We start from the raw sequence: 21,621 nt of genomic DNA on the forward strand, positions 1-21,621 counted from the left end.
GTGGAATACTTTTGTACCTCAGTGAAAACCAGTGTGGTCAAAACTCTTCTCATAAGAAGTATTACTAGCTCCACTGGGTGACCTTGAGCATGTCACTTTATCTCAGCCTAACCGACCCCACAAGGTGGCTGCAATGATAAAATTGAAGGGAGGATATCTGTGTACGTTGCCTTGAAAGGCAAGATGCACGTATAATTAACTGAACAGCAACAATCGTGCGATCTATAAGCAGGGATAGTGATCTCTACAGTTATTTCTCTAGGGGCTGGGATCTAAGTGAATAAGGATACTATAGACGTTTTAAGAGTTTAGGATTTTAAGTGCATTGGCTCTGCTAGTTTGAGAAAAGAGAGACACAACAGTTAAGCAGCACAACTTATTTATTCGTTAGCTTTCTTGGCTGCCCTTTACCATAATGTCGCAGGGTGGGGTACATTTTTTTTTATATACGATTATAAAACAAACAAAACAGTTACAACCATAAAACAGGAAAAGTGCAAAAACTGTGTGTGTGTGTGTGTGTGTGTGTGTGTGTGTAAACAGTTAAAATACAGTGATACCTCGGGTTACATACGCTTCAGGTTACAGACTCCGCTAACCCAGAAATAGTGCTTCAGGTTAAGAACTTTGCTTCAGGATGAGAACAGAAATCGTGCTCCAGCGACAGCAGGAGGCCCCATTAGCTAAAGTGGTGCTTCAGGTTAAGAACGGACCTCTGGAACGAATTAAGTACTTAACCTGAGGTACCACTGTAGTTCCAATATATGTGCAGGCTAGGATAAATATATCCACCTAAAATCCTTGTTGAAAGGTGAAGCTCCAAAAAGACAACATGGGTGGTACCTGTCTAATGTAACAGAAGGAAGTTCCAAAGAATAGGTCTCACCACACTGAAGGCCAGATTTCCACATTGCATGCATCTCCTGGTTAAGATGTTATCCGCAGGAGGCAATTTTGATGGTTGGTTGGATATATAAGGGGGGAAACGATCTTTTAGGTTTCCTGGTCCCAAACTGTAATACATGCACTACTCTTGCATTGTAATCTGAAACTGTTTAGCATTGCATTTTAGCTATTCCCTCTTTAAAGAAATAAGTACCCGGTAAGTAACAGGTTTCATGGCACCTCTAACAGCAGTGGTTTTCTCTCTCCCAGACCCTGCCTAGAGGCTTGCCAAATTATTAAAAAGAGTGATCTTTTCAGCCTGTTCCTATGCCCATGCCCATCCATTCACAAATATATAAATACAACACAAGGCTTATAGGCAGGTTATTGATGCTGTTTCAACAAGAGAGCCATTACTAGTCTTCATTAAATTAGTTTTACCTTCCGTTTCCAAAACACACCTGTAAAAGCCAGTATTCTCCAGATAAGCTGTGAAATGTCCAGATTTGGGAAAGGGTGGGAATAAGTGCTTTTCTGTCCTATATACTTGGTCTGTATGATTTTTTTTTCTAAGAGCCTTTTCAGCAGTTACCTCATATCTTTTAAACTCCCTCCCGCAAGAAGTTTGCTTGGCTCCCTCCCTATCTTCTTTTAGATAAGCATTAAGAGTGAAAGAGGGCAGGGCAGGTTTTAAACTGATACTGCTTTTAAAATGCTTTTAAATTACAGTACATTTGACTTAGTTTCCTGGTCTGAGTAATTTCGTGCTGCTGTTTTAACATTTTATATACTGGTTTTATATTTTCTATCTTTTTCCATTTGATTGTAAGCCACCTTGGAGCAGGGTGTGTGGGGTGTGGACTTTGTTTTGCAACGTGACACAGAAATTCTTAAATAATTTTTACAGCATTGAATGAATTATCAGCTATTTGCAAGTATTGCACCCCAGAAATGAAAAAAAAGTCAATGAAAACAGCAAATAAACCCAACTTGCCCTATTTCAGATGAAGCACCTTCACATTACCTCTTTATAATAATGGTTTTTAATAGCATTTTCTTTTTCCTTTTTGTTTGTTTGTTTGTTTTGACATAAATAACCATAATAATAACCATAAATAAATAAGAATAAACATGTGCCACTGAAACCATTCCATTGAAACTATCCAACCTCCCAAAATTTCAACACCTCTTGTGATGGCTTGACACCTTTCCATTTTAACAGTACAAATTCTACAAACACCTTCCATATCTCCTCAAAATCATTTCTCCTGCATATGCCCCGTCTTACCTTAATGGCACATGTTAATTTTTTGTTAATAGCTGTATCCCACACCTCTTTATACCATTCTTCCATTTTATATTCTGCTTGCCCCTTCCACTTCCCAGCTGTAATAATTCATGCAGCTGTCAATAAATTTGTGGGCAAGTCCTCCATAGCCTGTGAACCTTACCCCTTCCTTCCTTCCTTCCTTCCTTCCTTCCTTCCTTCCTTCCTTCCTTCCTTCCTTCCTTTCCAATCTTCTGGCTTGTGTTTTGGGTTGTTTGAACCATCCGTTTTACAAACAGAGCAGAGAACTAACTAAAAAGTGGAATGTTGTGAGTTGTGTTAAGGGAAGGAAGCCAAGTTATCCAGATGAAAGCATTGATTTTGCTGAGACTTATTCTGTGCTAATTCTTTCTACAGTGGCTAAGAAATCCCGGCCCCCAGCACGAGAAACGAACTTTGTTTGGGGACATGGTGTGCTTCTTGTTTATTACTCCGTTGGCTACCATCTCAGGCTGGCTGTGTCTTCGGGGAGCAGTGGACCACCTGCACTTTAGTAGTAGGCTAGAAGCTGTTGGCCTCATTGCACTCACTGTCGCACTCTTCACAATTTACCTCTTTTGGACACTAGTAAGTACTCTTTTTGTTGTTTTGTTGTTAAAGTTGATTTAGATTGGAGAGCCATGGTTTTTTTCATGTCGCCATGTTGTAGCAGTGTTCGGATATCACCCCGCACGACTCTTGTCTTATCAAAAGAGGATCTAGCTTTGTAACTTTGATTTTGACTGCGGAGATGTAAACTTATTATAAATTTATTGATTTGATTTTTCAACTTAAAAATTTACAGAAATATCTCGAACATAAATCATAAAAACCAGATTCCAAGGAATATCCTTGACTACCATCCTGCCCAGTGTGGGTCCTATTATTAATCAGTTCCTCCCACATATTTTATGATAATCCAAACCTTTTACTTCTTCCATTATGTCCAGAATCAACCTTAAAGTATGAGTGCTATTCCAATCCTACTAACAATTTTAACTGTTTATAGTGGTCTTTAAGATAAGTTATAAATTTCCCCCCTTCCTTGTTAAAATTTTGGTCTTCCTGATTTCTGACTCTTCTGGTCATTTTAGCCATTTCAGTGTAGTCCATTAACTTCATCCGTCATTCTTCTCTGGTAGGGACTTTATCTTCTTTCCATCTCTGGGCCAGTAACATCTGTGCAGCCGTGGTCACATACATAAATAGTCTTTTCTGCTCCTTTGGGATTTTGGCACCTGAGAGATGCAAAGTTAGCCTCTAAACATAGGAACCTTGGACAGACTCTAATTAGAAAACGGAGAAGTTGAATGGACTTGGAAAAATAGACTGAAGAGGCAGGGCACTTCAGCTTACGATTCAAACACGCAAAGGAGAGGCGGATGCTTCCCTCCTACAAAACAATACCTTTTCATATCAGCTAAATGCAAAATAAAATCTGGAGTATAGGGATCCCACCAAGCATACATTCCTTTCCTCAGTTAGTGGGTGTTGGAAGAAAATGCTTGAGACAAGTGTGCTTTCTTATTCTAATGCAAATTCTGCAAGACAGCTGAACTTGCCTCAGGACAAGAAGCTCACAAGAACTTTCTCAGTCTCCCTAAATAGGTCTTCTGTTGACACTGGGCAAGAGCAACCTGGAATGCACTGAACGAACTACAGTGGGAAAGAACTAAACCGTTCTCATTCCTTTGATATGGAGTGCCGAAAAGTCAACGTTTTCCAAGGCTCAGTGATGTTCAGAAATAACAAGTCTGAAGCTGTTAGCTTAACACTGTAGGTTAGACAACAATAATGTTGTTACAGTGTTGAAAGGGTGGTTTTGTGGGGGGGGGGGTTACTGCACTAATTTGAGTTTTAGCACTTTTAAAAATACAATCTGGTTTCCTCGTCTAGACATCTGTGACTTGGTGTCACTGACTGAACTTGCTCCTCTAATCTGTGGGAAAGGTTGGCAGCTCGATCACAGGTTCGTTGGAGACAGAATACATGAATACGTCAAGTTGGCCTTATCTGTTTCCAGGGGACTGCCAGTCTGATGCAGAGGCATGGAGGAATTGCACTGAATTCTCTTGCCTGGAAGATGTCTTATTGTGGTACATGGATTTGGGGAAAGGAGCAGCTTGTAAAGCAGGGATGGGGATGGGGAAACCTCTGGTGCTCCGGGTGTTAAGAAGAAGAAGAGGAGGAGTTTGGATTTGATACCCCGCTTTATCACTACCTGAAGGAGTCTCAAAGCGGCTAACATTCTCCTTTCCCTTCCTCCCCCAAAACAAACACTCTGTGAGGTGAGTGGGGCTGAGAGACTTCAAAGAAGTGTGACTGGCCCAAGGTCACCCAGCAGCTGCATGTGGAGGAGCAGAGACGTGAACCCGCTCTCAACCACTACACCACACTGGCTCTCAACTCCAGCTCCCCCTCAGCCCTAACCATTAGGCATGTTGGTTGCAGCAGATGAGAGTCTGAGTTCAGCACCCCACAGGCATTTTCACATGGAAGTAGAAGTGCTTTCGAAATTGCACTTGCAATACTTGCACTTTTTTGTGTATGTTACTATGAGATAGCAAGTTTAAACTGTGTGTACATCACATCTGAAATACCCTGATGTGAAAGGCAAAAACTGACATCCCTGAAATTGCTTCTCCTTACCTGAAATTTTGCAGTACCTGATCTGCTCCTCCATGCACCCTCCCCTCCTGCTTGTTGTAATAACCGAAGTTGTAGTAATGGAAACAAGTGAGTTCCATCTATGTTCAGGTTTTCAGCAATGTGCAATAACTAACCTGTTGACACACTAAATCGAGGGTGGGATCCTTTTTGGGTGCATTCCCTCATGCGGGGACTGGATCTCTTTGGTGGGCAGAGAGAGAGGCAGGTGGACCAACAGTCATGACTCTTACCTGTGCACAAAAGCCTACATTTTGAGACACACAAATGTCAGAAGTTTCTGTACAGACGCATATCTCCCCGGCCTCTATTCAGGGAAGCAAGTGGGCCTCATCATAGTTCAAGGACACATTCCAGCCAGGCAGAAGCTCTCAAGGTGGCTGTGGCATGAAGAGTCCCAAAGAATGAACAGAGGGCCCCATTCAGGTCCTGGGCCTGAGATTTCCCATCCCTGCATTAAATAGGTATTTTGAGTTTTGTGAATGAAAAATATTATGGCATCTTAAAGTAGCCTTGGGAATGCCATGCAGTAAGAGTGGGTTAGTGGACGGAGACACAGATATCTCCAAAACCAAAGTGCTGTGCCAACAAGTACAAAATAACCCCTCTGCAGCACCACAAATCCAACTCAATGGTGTAACACTGGAAAATGTCAATCACGTCTCCTACCTGGGCAGTTATCTTTCCACAAGGGCTGGCATTGATGCTGAAAATCCAGCATTGCCTGAGCTCTGTGAGTGGGGCTTTCTCCCAATTGAAGTGCAGAGTGTTCGAGGACCGGGACATTCGCAGGGAAACCAAAATGCTTGCTTACAAAGCTATTGTACTACCAACCTTACTTTATGCTTGTGAAACATGGACCACTTATAAACGCCATCTCCAACTCCTCGAAAGATTCCATCAATGGTGTCTCTGAAAAATTTTACACATCACTTGGGAAGACGGGCAAACTAATGCCAGTGTACTGGAAGAAGCAAAGATCACCAGTGTTGAAGCAATGATTCTTCAACATCAACTTCGTTGGACTGGTCATGTTGTGCGGATGCCTGATTATCATCTTCCAAAGCAACTACTCTATTCCAAACTTAAAAATGGAAAGCATAATGCTGGTGGTCAACAAAAGAGGTTTAAAGACTGTCTCAAGGCAAATCTAAAAAAAATGTAGTATAAACACCAACAACTGGGAAACACTTGCCTGCAAGCACTCCAATTGGAGAACAGCCTTTACCAAAGATGTCATGAGCTTTGAAGACACTTGAACTCAGGACGCAAGGGAGAAACATGCTAAGAGGAAGGCATGCTTCGCAAATCCACACCGTGATCAACACTGTGGAAGGACGTGTGGTTCCAGCATTGGCCTCCACAGTCACTTACGGACTCATTGTTAAAACCATGTTTATGGAAGACAATCTTACTCGGCTACAAGTGATCGCCAAAGAAGAAGAATCTCCATACCTCCCCCAGAAGCTCACCTGGTTTCTGTGCTAGCCATCAAGGGAGTAAAGTTCTTCCATGACCAGCATGGAAATGGCAAACAGGATGTAGAGTGATGTGTCTCTCATCTGTCATCCTACCCAGTGCAAGTTGAGTAGTCAGTATTTTTACACTGGCTGTGAAGGATGAGAACGTAGGTGACAAGTCTCTTAGTTGGCTAGCATTTGGGGGGGATAGGCTAGTGATTTTTATGGGCGTATCTACAAGTCTAGCAGATTTAGTGTGCCATAAGCTTTCAAAGATGCATGGAGTGTTATCCTCAGTTGTCAGAGAGAGAGAAATTACAGAGAGAGAGACCTACAAAGAAAATTGTAAGCAGCGGGACCAAAAGGTCATGCAGTGAGAGATACAGTCTGACATTCTGTGACTGTGCCTCTTGCATTTCGTGATCTTTTGGACCCCCCGTTCACATCCCACCCCCCACCCCCCTCCAAATGAGAATGACACTTCATATATCTGCTTAAGTGAGCTTTAGTCTACAAAAGCTTATGTGACAATAAATCTGTTTTGCCTTTAAGGTGCCAGAAGACTCTGGCAGCTTTTACATTGGGCTCTTACTGGAGAATAGCCACAGTGAGTTCCACTCACCTTTTACAGAGCATCCGTTCAATGTCATTAACACAACACCATTTCTTGTCTCTACTCTTCCCGCCCCCCCATATCTCAGAAAATCCAACCTTTAAAACTGATCACTATCGTTGCTTCTTTGAATGCTGCCTTTCCATAGTAAACCATCTTCAAGGTGGCTCCTGGCATCAAAACATGTTGTGTAATTCACTAACAGAAGATGTAACAAATGTAGTCCTGTAAACAATAAACTAATGAAAGTATCTCACATTGAAAAATTAGACAATCAGCTGATAGAGGTGAAGTTACAGGGAATCAGGCAGAGGGCCTTCTTGGTACTGGCACCCACCCATCAGAGGTCAAGGAGATAAGTAACTAGACAACCTGAAGCCAGCCCTGTATAGGGAAGTTTTTTAATGTTTAATGTTTTATTAGGTTTTTGTATATGTTGGAAGCTGCACATAGTGGCTGGAGCAGCTCAGTCAGATGAGGAGGGATTTACTTTATTATTATTATTATGGACGTGGATGGCGCTGTGGTCTAAACCACCGAGCCTCTTGGGCTTGCCGAATGTAAGGTCAGCGGTTTGAATCCCCGCAACGGGGTGAGCTTCTCTTGCTCTGTCCCAGCTCCTGCCAACCTAGCAGTTCAAAAGCAGGCCACTGCAAGTAGATAAATAGGTACCACTGTGGTGGGAAGGTAAACAATATTTCTGTGTGCTCTGGTTTCTGTCACGGTGTCCCGTGGTGCCAGAAGTGGTTCAGTCATTCTGGCCACATGACCCAGAAAGCTGTCTGCAGACAGATGTCGGCTCCCTCGGCCTGAAAGCGAGATTAGCGCCGCAACCCCATAGTCACTTTTGACTGAACTTAACCATCCAGGGGTCCTTTACCTTACATCACCATCATCACCATTATTATTATTATTATTATTATTATTATTATTATTATTATTATTATTATTGGGTTATGCTGTAAGACTCTTACCATGTGTAATTCTGACCTTATTTTCTTTTGCCTCCATCTGCCTCCCCAATTTCATAGCCTGCAATTTCACACTAACATTTTTCTGTTGCCACCACCCCACTGTTTGTTATCTGTTCCAGCCTTTGAAAGTCACCGGCTTTCTGATTACAGTGCAAGCAGTCTCCTCCAGTCAGTAAACCAAATGATTTGAAACCTGATTTGCTTCGGTCCCCTCCAAATATGTAACTTTCTAAAGAAATGCCATGTGCGTAGCTCTTTGACTGCCCCCAGTTAGGAAACCACTGGAGTGGACAAATATATATATATATATATATATATATATATATATATATATATGGTGCATATATGGTGCTTTTCTTTCTTTTTTTTATAAATATTTATTAAGGTTTTTACAGAAAAGGAAAAAAAACATCCAATAACAATAAACAGTATTACTTTGTTTAACAAAATTTCATATCATCTTTGAGCTTCCTCACGCCTCCCACTCCCATTTGCATCATTAATAAATTTTGTCCAGCAAATTATCATCTTATTTCCAAATTTTGTGACCGCTTATTTAATTACAATAAAATAGTTCTCCTGCAAATTTGTTTTTCTTAATCTCTCTTGTCATCAATTCCTGATCTATTTTAGTGATGGCCAATTATTTATAACTAAGCATCTTTCTTAACATTCCAATAAATCATAATATTTTTGTAAGTAAGTCTTAAATTTCTTCCAATCTTCTTCCATCCTTTCTTCTCCCAAGTCTCGAATTCTGCCAGTCATCTCCGCCAGTTGCATATAGTCCATCAGTTGCATCTGCCATTCTTCCAGTGTGGGTAGATCTTGAGTTTTCCAATTCTTAGCGAGTAGTATCCTTGCTGCTGTTGTCGCATACATAAAGAATGTTCTATCTTTTTTTAGCACCTTCTGTCGACAATGCCCAGAAGAAAGGCCTCTGGTTTCTTGGTGAAGGTATACTTAAATACCTTTTTCAACTCATTATATATCATTTCCCAGAAGGCCTTCACCTTAGGGCAAGTCCACCAGAGGTGATAGAATGTTCCTTCATTTTCCTTACATTTCCAGCATTTGTTATCTGACGAATGGTATATTTTAGCAAGTTTAACTGGGGTCATGTACCATCTGTATATCATTTTCATTACATTTTCTTTCAAAGCATTACATGCAGTAAAGTTCAGCCCAGTGGTCCACAACCTTTCCCAATCCTCAAACATAATATTATGCCCAATATCCTGTGCCCATTTTATCATAGCCGACTTAACCATTTCGTCTTGTGTATTCCATTTCAACAGCAAGTTATACATTCTTGAAAGTACCTTGGTCTTAGGTTCTAGCAGTTCTGTTTCCAACTTCGATTTCTCCACCTGGAATCCTAACTTTTTGTCACTTTTAAAAATTTCCTTAATCTGAGCGTAGTGTAACCAGTCTCGCACTTTGTCCTTCATTTTCTCCATACTCTGCAATTTCCAATTATCTCCGTCTTTTTCTAACAGTTCCCAATATTTTGGCCAGTAGGCTTCCATATTGGTTCCTTTTCGGGCCTTAGCTTCCAAAAGTGAAAGCCACCTTGGTGTTTTATTTTCCAGTAAGTCTTTATATTTTGTCCAGACATTAAACACTGCTTTTCTGACAATATGGTTCTTAAAGGCCTTATTGATCTTAACTTTATCATACCACAAATATGCATGCCAACCAAAAGCATTGTTGTAACCTTCGAGATCTAGCACATCAGTGTCCTCAAGAAGTAGCCAATCCTTTAGCCAGCAGAAAGCTGCGGCTTCATAGTACAACCTTAAGTCTGGCAGGGCAAAGCCCCCTCTTTCCTTTGCATCTGTTAATATCTTAAACTTGATTCTGGGCTTTTTGCCCTGCCAGACAAATTTAGAAATATCTCTCTGCCACCTCCGGAAACACTCTGTTTTGTCCACAATTTGCAATGTTTGAAACAAAAACAACATCTTTGGCAGCACATTCATCTTAATTGCAGCGATTCGGCCTAACAAAGAAAGCTTCAGCTTTGCCCAACTTTCCAAGTCTCTCTTAATTTCCGACCAACATTTTTCATAATTATCTTTAAATAGACTCAGATTTTTGGCTGTTATATTAACCCCTAGGTATTTTACCCTTTTCACCAGTGATAATTCTGTTTCTCTCTGAAACCGTTCTGACTCTGTATCTGTCATGTTTTTCCCTAACACCTTCGTTTTCTGTTTATTTAACTTAAATCCTGCCACCTGACCAAAATCATGTATCAATTGTAATACTCTTTTCGTACTAGATTCTGGCTCCTGCAATGTCAAAACTAGGTCATCTGCGAAAGCTTTTAGTTTATATTGTTTCGCTCCGACCTGGATCCCCTGCACCAGCCGGTCCCCTCTAATCAAATTCAGGAGCACCTCCAGAACTGAGATAAATAACAGAGGGGAAATCGGGCAGCCTTGTCGTGTTCCTTTTTCAATTTTAAATTCTTCTGTTACCACATTGTTAACTATCAATTTAGCTTTTTGTTCTGAATATATTGCGTCAATCCCATTTTCAAAACCCCGCCCCACTCCCATTTCTTTTAGATTTCCTTTCATAAATTTCCAAGAGATGTTGTCAAAGGCCTCATATATGGTGCTTTTCAAGTCTTTTTCTGTCTGATTTTCAAAAACTGCATCTTTGGCATTTACCTTAAGACCAAGTAAATGAAATAAATGTTCCAAAGTAGCCAAAAGAAATTGGTGCCTGTCAGCTGCACAACCTCTGCATAAGTTAAGCCGTTTAATTTTAGACGGGCTGCTATTTCTTTGTGTTGTCTAGCGTTCATAACGCTCAACATAAATCAATGGGTGGCTGGTGCCCTGTTCCCTCCGTCAGTTTGTGACGCTGCAGAAATCTTTATAGCCTTCAGTTTGACCTGGTCCACCCTCCCTTAAGGAAATCTCCACACCTAAACACGACAGCAGCTTGCGACACAACAGCCTTATCTCTGCAACCAGCAAAGGTTTTCAGGGAAGGAAGCTGTAGTATTAGTTATTGTCACTTCAGTACCCATATAGCTGTGAGACAATGGCAGCTTTCCTGGAAACAACTATTTTCACTTTCTGCCAAGCTGAGGGAGGAATAGGAACTCTAAATACAAAGGGAAAGGGTTATAAACGAAATATTATGCAGCTAAATTGGCACCATCTGCACACAAGCAGGTGGTATTTTCTGGCTTGGAAGAATCCTAAAGTTTGCAGAAATTAAGCTTTCCCTTAAAAGGGGGGGGGTCATTCTGCGTGCGGAAAACAGCTCATTGAGAACTGAATGTGCTCAGTAACCATGGAGTGGTTTTATTTTTAAGGGGGGGCACATAGAAAATGGAGGGAGAAGTGGAATGGATTGTCCTGGAGGAGGGTGTGGTCTGACTGCCTGGAACAATGAACAAGAACACTCTTCGCTGCAACATTTTAATGCAGATCGTACTTGTGATGCCCTAAAATAGCAGGCTCTTAAGAGGGATGGAAAATTCTGCAATCACCATTTCTGTAATTGCCTTATATCAAGTGGTGCTAAGAGCTGCTGTTCACCTCGGGGACTCTGAATGGGGTGGATTAAGGATCCCAGACAAAATATGAAAGGTTTTTGTGGAGACGCAGAATCTCTTAAAATAAAACAGTGCCATCTGCCAGGGCTGGCCTGCCTGAGATGATGGGCATGATGGTACCACTTATCTCGCCATTTCCATGTACAGGATCCTATCAGGCTGGCAACTGAATCTTGCTTCATCACGGCTGCTGTGACAGCACCCCACAACCTCCTCGCTTGAGGGCAGGAGGCTAGCTTAGGGGGCCCAAGATGGGCCCCATGGCATAGAAGGCTCCGTCCCCCAATATCTGCACCTGCATCACTTTGCCTCATATCCACAGGAGATGGGTTCCGCCCAACTTTGGGGGGGGGCCGTGCACAGGTGGCAGGAGGAGGTCTGATGGGGCCGGCCACTGGTGGGGCCCGGTGGGGCCTGTCATAGCCGGTGGGGGGGCTGGCGAGGCCAGTAGTAGGCCAAGGAATATTGAGGGGGCCCATCTCTCTGCTTAAAATTTGGAGGGTCCTCAGGAAGAAGAAGTTCCCACCAGAGAGGGATGGCAGACCAAACTGATGGACTACGCGGAGATGGCGAAAAGGACTGGGAAAATCAGAAACCAGGAAGAACAGAATTTCAATAAAGAGTGGGGGGAATTTATAACTTACCTTGGAGACCACTGTACACAGTGGAGTAATTTAGCAGGATTTGAATAACACTTGTAATGTAACTAGGGATATATGGGATATTTAAAAATTGGAGTGACTTAAAATATGCAGCAGAAAAGGACTATCGACGGAACCCATGGAGGGGTGGGCGGGGAATCCAGAGATGTGGTTGAATCGTTGTTTATTTTTTCATAATTCATGATTTTGAATGTAAATTTTAATTTGTAAAACTAAATTACACACACACACACACACACACAGTGGTACCTCGGGTTACATACGCTTCAGGTTACATACGCTTCAGGTTCCACTAACCCAGAAATAGTGCTTCAGGTTAAGAACTTTGCTTCAGGATGAGAACAGAAATTGTGCTCTGGTGGCGCGGCGGCAGCAGGAGGCCCCATTAGCTAAAGTGGTGCTTCAGGTTAAGAACAGTTTCAGGTTAAGTACGGACCTTCGGAACGAATTAAGTACTTAACCCGAGGTACCATTGTATACACACACACACACACACACACAATTGGGGGATCCTCAGCCCTCCGGACCCCATAGATCGTGCCCCCGCTAATAGCAGAGCCAACCCTACAGCCAAGCTCCTGCAGCCAATCGGAAGCCACAGAAGCCCTGTCAGACGTTCAGGTTCCAAAAATAGTTCACAAACCGGAGCACTCACTTCCTCGTTTTTGATGTTCAGGAGCCAAAATGTTTGGGAGCTAAGCTGTTCAACTTCCAAGGTACGACTACACACACACACACACACACACAACACACAACACATATAAACACTGAAAAAATAGGCAAATAACAAAGGAGGGAAAGTAATACCTCTTTTTAATACAGATCTTTTTCATATTTCTCTAGTATATTATATTCCTTTAATAAGCATTTACATGGTGGTCAGCCTTTCATAACGGATTCTCTTCTCTCCAGAAAATAGCTGTTCAAAGAAAAGGGCTGTGAAACTATTACTCTGTGCACATTAAGAGCATACAGAGCATATTAACACTTTTATCACGGATGGTTTCTATTTTCCAGTAATGTTTCTTTGCTGCACTCCATGGACTGTAAATGTCATTTTAAGTTGACATTTTAACTATAGGGTGCAGTCCGCTCTTTCTCTGGGCCCTGAAAGCTTCCTATTTTTTATTATGTCTCCCAAATTGCTGCTAGTGACTTGGAGTGATGTAGGAGGAGCTCTTTCCTGAAACACAGTATTTAACTTGCACCGTGAATATGCTTAATCGCTGCTCAGGTGAATATGCATTTTAACTGTGAATGCTAACAACTATTTATCAGTGCAACTCCTCAGAATAATTTGCATCTTGAAATAACTCATGAGATTATCATTTTTAAAGTATTTTTCAGCCAGGAACAAAATATCTATAAGCTGCACATATTTTTTGCATTGTTTCCCATTTTTATATATCGTGGTCATAAGCCTGATACAAATACTAGATAGATGAGTGTACTTCTAATAAATTATCAATTGCATGGTAACCTATAGCTTGTCTTTGCTGCCAAGTGGGAGATCTGATTCCATTCCTATTCTATTAAGTCCAACAGGAGGGGGCTTTATTAATGAGGCAATGTGCTCTCCAGCTCAGGCGAGGAAGAGATTTCAAATTTTCGTTGTGTATCAGCAGGGGATCAATTTAATAGGGAACATACATAACTGTTGGAACACAAAGCTGGCAATATAATAAGAGGACGCAGTGTGTATACAGAGGACTTGTACACTGTAGTGCTAAACATATATAATGGGAACAAGTTCCATAGGAAACTATGCGACACGCGGCCCGAGCATGTGGCCTATGCGCTGGAGGAAGCTGCAAACTCACACACGTCCCCCACTGAATGGCTGCATAGCTCAGTGGTAGAGCATCTTCCCTGCATGCAGAAAAGGCCCAGATTCAATGCCTAACATTTCCTGGTAGGGCTGGGCAGTGGCGTAGCACGGGTTACCAGTGCCCGGGGCTGCACAGAAGCAGGGTAGGAAGGAAATGGATGGAGTATGCATGCACATGCAACTGCCTAAGGTGTCCACATCACCCAGGAGATCACAGGGTTAAGAAGAGTCGTATTGTCTGGAGAGGTCATTCCTGGTACTCATTGAGAAGTTGTTTTCAGTGGAGCCCAGAGACGGAAGCATGTAGCTGTATTGAGGCGGTGCCAGGTATTGAAATTTTGTGCTCAGGGCAACCGCCCCTGTGGCCCCCTTCCCCACGCCACACCACTGGAGCTGGGACTTTCCCCTGGCTGAAATCCTGGAGAACCATTACTGGTGCGCAGACCATTATGAGCTAGATGGACCCGTTGCCCAACTCCATGTATGACAACTTCCTGCGTTCCACTGGAAGTTTTAGTGCATAGTGGGGCAGCCGGCATGATTCATTCATGAAAAGTGGGGCACAGATGTTGTTAGGCCCAAGCGTAAAGGCTGTGGTTCACATTGAAGGTTCTGTACATAATGGGAGATGGTACAAATCTGAGCCTTACTTTCACCTAGCTCTCTGTCCAGTCTAGAGGCTGCCCTACAGGCAAACCAACCCTTGTTGCCAAACGGAATCCGTTCCGGGAGTTGGTTCGACTTCCTAAAACATTTGACAACCAGGGTGCAGCTTCCGATTGGCTGCAGGAACTTCCTGCACTCAATCAGAAGCTGCATTGGACGTTCGGCTTCCAAAGATTGTTCGCAAACTGGAACACTCACTTCCAGGTTTGTGGCGTTCAGGAGCCAAAACATTCAAGTCACAAGGTGTTCAAGATCCAAAGTACAACTGTATGTGTCTTGTTCTGTAAGGCACTGTTGAGCAGAGTATGGAATGACTTGCCTTGATCTGTTATAGGGGTCTTCACTATTGAGATGGGAGGCAATTCTGATCTGCTTGCCAGCTGAATCCCTAATGGGTCAACATAGTTGCCCCAAAGTCATAGAATCATAGTTGAACGGGATCCCATGGATCCTCTAGTCCATGGGTAGGCAAACTAAGGCCCGGGGGCCGGATCCGGCCCAATCGCCTTCTAAATCTGGCCCGCGGATGGTCCGCGAATCAGCGTGTTTTTTACATGAGTAGAATGTGTGCTTTTATTTAAAATGCATCTCTTGGTTATTTGTGGGACCTGCCTGGTGTTTTTACATGAGTAGAATGTGTGCTTTTAATTAAAATGCATCTCGGGGTTATTTGTGGGGCATAGGAATTCGTTCATTTCCCCCCCAAAAAATATACTGTATTTTTTGCCCTATAGGACACACTTTTTCCCCTCCAAAAATGAAGGGGAAATGTGTGTGTGTCCTATGGGGCGAATGCAGGCTTTCGCTGAAGCCTGGAGAGCGAGGGGGGTCGGTGCGCACCGACCCCTCTCGCTCTCCAGGCTTCAGGAAGCTAGCCGCTAGCCGTGGGAGACCCAGCTCTCCCACGGCTAGCGGAGACCTTGCCGGCACCCAGAAGCTTGGGGCGCGCTGAGCTCCGCACACCCCAAGCTTCGGGATTAGCACAGAGCACCTGGGGGGGGGGAATAATTTTTTCCCCTTTATTTCCCCCCCAAAAAACTAGGTGCGTCCTATGGGCCAGTGCGTCCTATGGGGCAAAAAATACGGTAGTCCGGCCCGCCACAACCTCTGAGGGACAGTGGACCGGCCCCCTGCTGAAAAAGTTTGCTGACCCCTGATATTTTAGTCCAGCCCCCTGCAATGCAGGAATATACGCCCATACAGGGCTCAAACCTATGACTTTGACGTTATCAGCACCACGATCTCACCGACTGATCTCACCGGCAAGGCTCGGTACAACTAACCTCCTGGGATGCTATATAGATGTTTTCAAGCCCTATCTCAATTTCTGTCCGGCTGCATGCCGAGTTTTGATATTTCAGTGTGCTTCATTAGGTCCTGTTGCTTAAAAGTATTGACACTGGATCATTGTTCTTAGATTCACTCACAATGGCCCAGCAGGTGACCCCAAACTACACAGTGATCATTATAGGCGAATCTAATTGTTCCTTTGCTCGGACAAACACTCGTAACATTCGACTGTAATATTCCCTGAGCACTTTGGCTTCAAATGTTGTATGGTGCTTATTTTTAGCCCATTAAAAACTCTTTGGCAGGAAAGACATGAGTGCAGCTCCGATAATTCACGCTGCCTAATCGCACACACGGCCAAATAATCACAGAAAGTAGCTAGCCAAACTTTAAGTTTGGTAGTGACCTCAGTCTGCTAGCTTCCAAAAAGCCAATGCAATTCTGGGCTGCATCAATAGGAGTATAGCTTCTAGATCAAGGGAAGTAATAGTGCCACTGTATTCTGCTCTGGTCAGACCTCACCTGGAGTACTGTGCCCAGTTCTGGGCACCACAGTTCAAGAAGGACACTGACAAACTGGAACGTGTCCAGAGGAGGGCAACCAAAACGGTCAAAGGCCTGGAAACGATGCCTTATGAGGAACGGCTAAGGGAGCTGGGCATGTTTAGCCTGGAGAAGAGGAGGTTAAGGGGTGATATGATAGCCATGTTCAAATATATAAAAGGATGTCACATAGAGGAGGGAGAAAGGTTGTTTTCTGCTGCTCCAGAGAAGCGGACACGGAGCAATGGATCCAAACTACAAGGAAGAAGATTCCACCTACACATTAGGAAGAACTTCCTGACAGTAAGAGCTGTTGACAGTGGAATTTGCTGCCAAGGAGTGTGGTGGAGTCTCCTTCTTTGGAGGTCTTTAAGGAGTGCTCTGATGGTGTTTCCTGCTTGGCAGGGGGTTGGACTCGATGGCCCTTGTGGTCTCTTCCAACTCTATGATTCTATGATTCTATGAAAATGTGCTGGCTTTTCTGTTTCTAATAGTTGCAGTCCATTTGCCGCCTTGCAGTGCTTTTGGCTACCACAACTGAGTAGTGGCCAAAGAGAAGCATTCCATGTGCCAGTTGAATCACAAGAGGATAGATGAATCCATGGGTGCTTGATTAAACTTTGCCACCCAGTGGCACCCATTTAATTTTGGCTTTGAGATGCCCACAGATAGGTTGAGGCCAAATGACTTGCTCAGGACATTTCTTAGTCTTGTAATGGCAATGCCTAGAGGAATGGTTACCATAGCAGACCCTCCAAGTGTCCCTAATTTTCCAGGGACGTCCCTAATTTAGAGAAGCCATCACGGTTTCCAGTTTGATCCTGGAATGTCCTGCTTTTTCTTAGGACGTCCCTATTTTCATCGGAGAAATGTTGGAGGTTATGGTAGAGAAAACAAATAGTTCTTGTGGTTATTTATGGTATTTGGGTACCGTGCCATAAAAAAGGTGTGGTTATTTATGGTATTTGGGTACCGTGCCATTAAAATGTCTTTTTTTAAGTTACAGACCTTCCAAGGGTCCCTTTTTTCCAGGGGTAGACCCAGATTTTTAGAAGCCACCCTGGTTTCTGATTTGATCCCGTAATGTCCCACTTTTTCATCGGAGAAATGTTGGAGGGTGTGGAGTCATGCGACCCCCGAGCCTAGGAGATAAGTAACTAGACAACCAGTAGTAGTAGTTGTAGTAATAATAGTAGTATTTTTTTATTTATACCCTGCCCATCTGGCTGGGTTTCTCCAGCCACCCTGGGCAGCTCCCCACAGAATATTAAAAATACGATAAAACATCAAACATTAAAAACTTCCCTAAACAGGGTTGCCTGTTGGAAGCCACCCAGAGTGGCTGGGGCAACCCAATCAGATGGGCAGGGTTTAAATGATAAAATTATCGCCATCACCATCATTGTTATGGAATAGGTTGTCCCTACAGTGGTACCTCTGGATACGAACCACCCCCTTTGTGAATGCTTCAGGCTATGCATGCGGCAAACCCAGAAATAAAGGAAAGGCTTCCACTGGTAGCTCCTGCACAGAACAGTGTACCTCTGGATGTGAATGTTTTGGGGTAAGAATGGACACCCGGAACAACTTAAGTTCGTATCCAGAGGTACCACTGTATTTTCATCGGATAAATGTTGGAGGGTATGATGGAGGGTATGCATATATCAAAAGCTGCCCTCTGGGCAAGCAATGCACTACTGCAGCCCATTGAACTTAAGAGTTTAGTGGAAGTAACTATTTTCAGAACAGAGACCCATACATTTGCAGAGAAGCTCTTTTCCGTCATCCTTAAATAAGATCCTGTCTCCCACAGAGACTGCTGTTGATCCATTTGAATGAATCTCATCATTGTTTCCCTGATCAACACACAAACCTCGTCTCTGTTCTGCACAGGAAAGCTTTTGAATCCAAGATTCTGGGGTGGGTGTTTTTTTTAAGCATTGAAGGGGCAAATCCTTCCTTGGCTCATTGAGCCTCGCCTCAGCAAGATTGCACAGAATTACATCTCCCTAGAATGGCTGATAGTTCACCAAAGATACTGCACAGTGTTTCAGTAAACTCAAAGGGGAATTTAGAAATGGTTAGGCTTCACGTTTTGGGTTTGTGAACTATTTCTCTAACACTTGAGCAAGTTGCAGCTGCTGCCCAGAGAGCTTGCTGGCGAAACGCGAGGCTGAGCTGTCCTGGCCGCTGCTGAAATTTCAGTAGCTGACATCACTTGGAGATTGCCTGAAGGCAAGAACCCGTTGTAAACAAGCTGTCAGGCTTAACTAGGATATCCTGTGAAAATGTCTTAAACAAACGAGCAGCCACTTGGAGCCTGGCTCAATAAAGCAGCTATTCCTGGAGAAGCCTTTCTTGAGCTTGCATGGTGATCTTAAGAGAAAATCCTGCTTTTTCAAGAGGCGCCACTAGGTTTTTCCAGCCAAAATTTTACATCCTAAATTGTACCCAGGTGGTTGTTCACCACCCTACAAAAGGATATCAGTATGATGGCGAACATGGAAGCCAAATGGCCACTGTGAAGTAGGCAGCTGCAACCACTGAATATTTTTTTTAACCCAAACCTAATTTTTATTTTTATTTTTTGGCTTAAAATGGGGAATCATTTTCAACCGAGTGCTGCATTGCCTATTGGCACACCACCTGGGGGTTTCATGACAGTGGTGACCAATGACCACTGGCAGCAGTGGGCACAATTGACACCACTTAGCCATATTCAAGCATTCATTTCTCTTAGGTTCCTTCCCCACAAATCTGGCAAGATCTCCCCACTCCAGCCTGTCAGTCTCCATTTTAACAGTTGACCATCATTCTTACAAAGTGGAAAGTTTTCTACTTCTGGAGGGTCCCCCTGTTATTTAGAAGCCTTCCATCATATCAAGGGACATAGCTTCCCCCGCCCCTGGCATCTAATAATCAGCATTTTTTATGTTGCTAGCAAATTAAAATTTGTTTCTCATCAGAGGGGTTTTTTTTTCCTAGTGGCAATCCACAATATGGATTGAATGTACTTCCGTTTCTTAATACGCATTTATTGGTTGTGTTAGGTGGAACTGGGAGTAGAAAGCTAATATACGAAGTCCTACTGCAATGTGCTCTACATGGAGCTACCTTTGAAGTTGACCCAGAAACAACCATTAATCCAGAATATGGCAGCTAGACTGGTGACTGGGAGTGGCCACTGAGACCATATTAGACCAGTCCTGAAAGACCTACATTGGCTCCCAGTACGTTTCCGAGCACAATTCAAAGTGTTGGTGCTGACATTTAAAGCCCTAAATGGCCTCGGCTCAGTATACCTGAAGGAGCGTCTCCACCCACATCGTTCAGCCCGGACACTGAGATCCAGCTCCGAGGGCCTTCTGGCGGTTCCCTCACTGCGAGAAGTGAGGTTACAGGGAACCAGGCAGAGGGCCTTCTCAATAGTGGCACCCACCTTGTGGAACGCCCTCCCATCAGATGTCAAGGAAATAAACAACTATCTGACATTTAGAAAACATCCAAAGGCAGCCCTGTTTAGGGAAGCTTTTAAAGTTTGATGTTTTATCGCTTTATTATTATTAATAATAATATTCTGTTGGGAGCTGCCCAGAGTGGCTGGGGTATAAATTTGTTGTTGTTGTTGTTGTTAAATTAAATAATTTAAAATACATGGACATGGAACAAGAACAAGTTGGGCTAAGTTGGCTATACATCCTGCCAGAATTTTGGCTGACCTGGGATTGGAACAGACTTAGAGCAGGGGTGGGGAATATTGTAGGACTGCAAATCTCATCATCCCTGACTATTGGCCATGCTGGTTGCAGCTAATGAGAGCTAGAGCCCAATATCACCTGGAAAGCCAAATCTCCCATCCCTCACATAGAGCATAGAACCAACCTTTGATTGGTGGTGCCAATCACTGGGAGCTGCCCAATAGGCATTGACCCATGGCAGAGCCTATTGGGTGGTAGGTCCCCATTTGTGGAGGCCCACCTTAGTGAAGTCCATCTGTCTCCCTTACTGACATCCAGGCATTTGATGGCTGAAAGGTACTGGGTGAAATTCACTGTCACTCTGAGACAGTGCAAGCATTTTAGCTTGCCAGATGCAAAGAACTCCCCCCTCTTCCCCCAACACCCCCAAGCCATTTTTTTTTGGGGGGGGGGAGAATACAGGGAGAGAAGCCCTGTTGTGAAGCAGAAGTCTTTGCTCAGGGCTTCAATTCACGGGACTTGCTGAGTGTATCACGTCCATCGTTCCTGGCACCACTGAAACCCCTGGTTGAGAAAATGTATTTAACCGTTTTTTAGAATGCTATTAGCAGTGTTTTCAGTATTGATGTGTTTGTGACCCTGGGCTCCTTTGGGAGGAGGAGGGGCAGAAAATAAGTTAATGAAATAATCATACCTCCCTACTGTGAGCTTATACATTGCACAGCTGGGTGGCTCTTTATAATCTTGCAAGAGCCTCAGAACTGCCTCTCGATGACTGGACCTCAACCTTCTTCTGTAATGTTGAATAGGTCTGGTCCTGTTATGAGTGCGCACCTGGACTCACATGTATGTTCATATACACAACTGCTGAGAGGTTTGGGATCTTTAGCTGGTGTTATGGCGTACGCTTGTTATGGACGTGTGTTAACGTTATGCCCACAGGATGCTCTCATAAAGAAATAAAGAACATTTGGTTTATTAGATGAAATGGAAGCGACAGAATCTATAAAGATGCTGCTTTAGACAGCAAACTTACATTCTAAGCAGGTGGCAAATTATGATACAGACACACCTTGATTAAAGATTCCCTAACTGTTCTGAAAGGCTTACAAAAACGTGGGCATAAACTTGAAGTGAAGAGAAGGGGGGGGGAGGAAAGTATACCTACCCTTTAAGTGAAGCAGAAATATGCTGAGTCCTGGGGAGCAGTGGGGTAAGTGCTGTCCTGTTGCAGCTAGCCAGCTAACCTCGTGGTGCTGTGGTCTAAACCACTGAGCCTCTTGGGTTTTCAATCAGAAGGTTGGAGGTTCAAATCCCCACAACAGAGTGAGCTCCTGTTGCTCTGTTCCAGCTCCTGCCAACCTAGCTGTTCGAAAGCACACCAGTGCAAGTAAATAAATAGGTACTGCTATGGTGGGAAGGTAAACAGTATTTCCGTGCACTCTGTTTTTT

The 21,621-nt window shown here is 43.5% G+C and overlaps 1 protein-coding gene across 2 annotated transcripts in view; it reads left to right on the plus strand.

The window, feature by feature from the left end:
* The window catches only part of MARCHF3 (membrane associated ring-CH-type finger 3), a 147,152-nt gene that overhangs the window by 124,072 nt on the left and 1,459 nt on the right, over window positions 1–21,621 (plus strand). For both annotated transcript variants that reach the window (XM_081930771.1, XM_081930772.1), the window contains exon 4: window positions 2,570–2,779. In XM_081930771.1, coding sequence (XP_081786897.1) covers window positions 2,570–2,779 — 210 coding nt within the window. The remainder of the gene's footprint in view (window positions 1–2,569; window positions 2,780–21,621) is intronic.

This window comes from Podarcis melisellensis (assembly GCF_964234715.1).
Source record: "Podarcis melisellensis genome assembly, chromosome: 11".
Lineage (NCBI taxonomy): Eukaryota > Metazoa > Chordata > Lepidosauria > Squamata > Lacertidae > Podarcis > Podarcis melisellensis.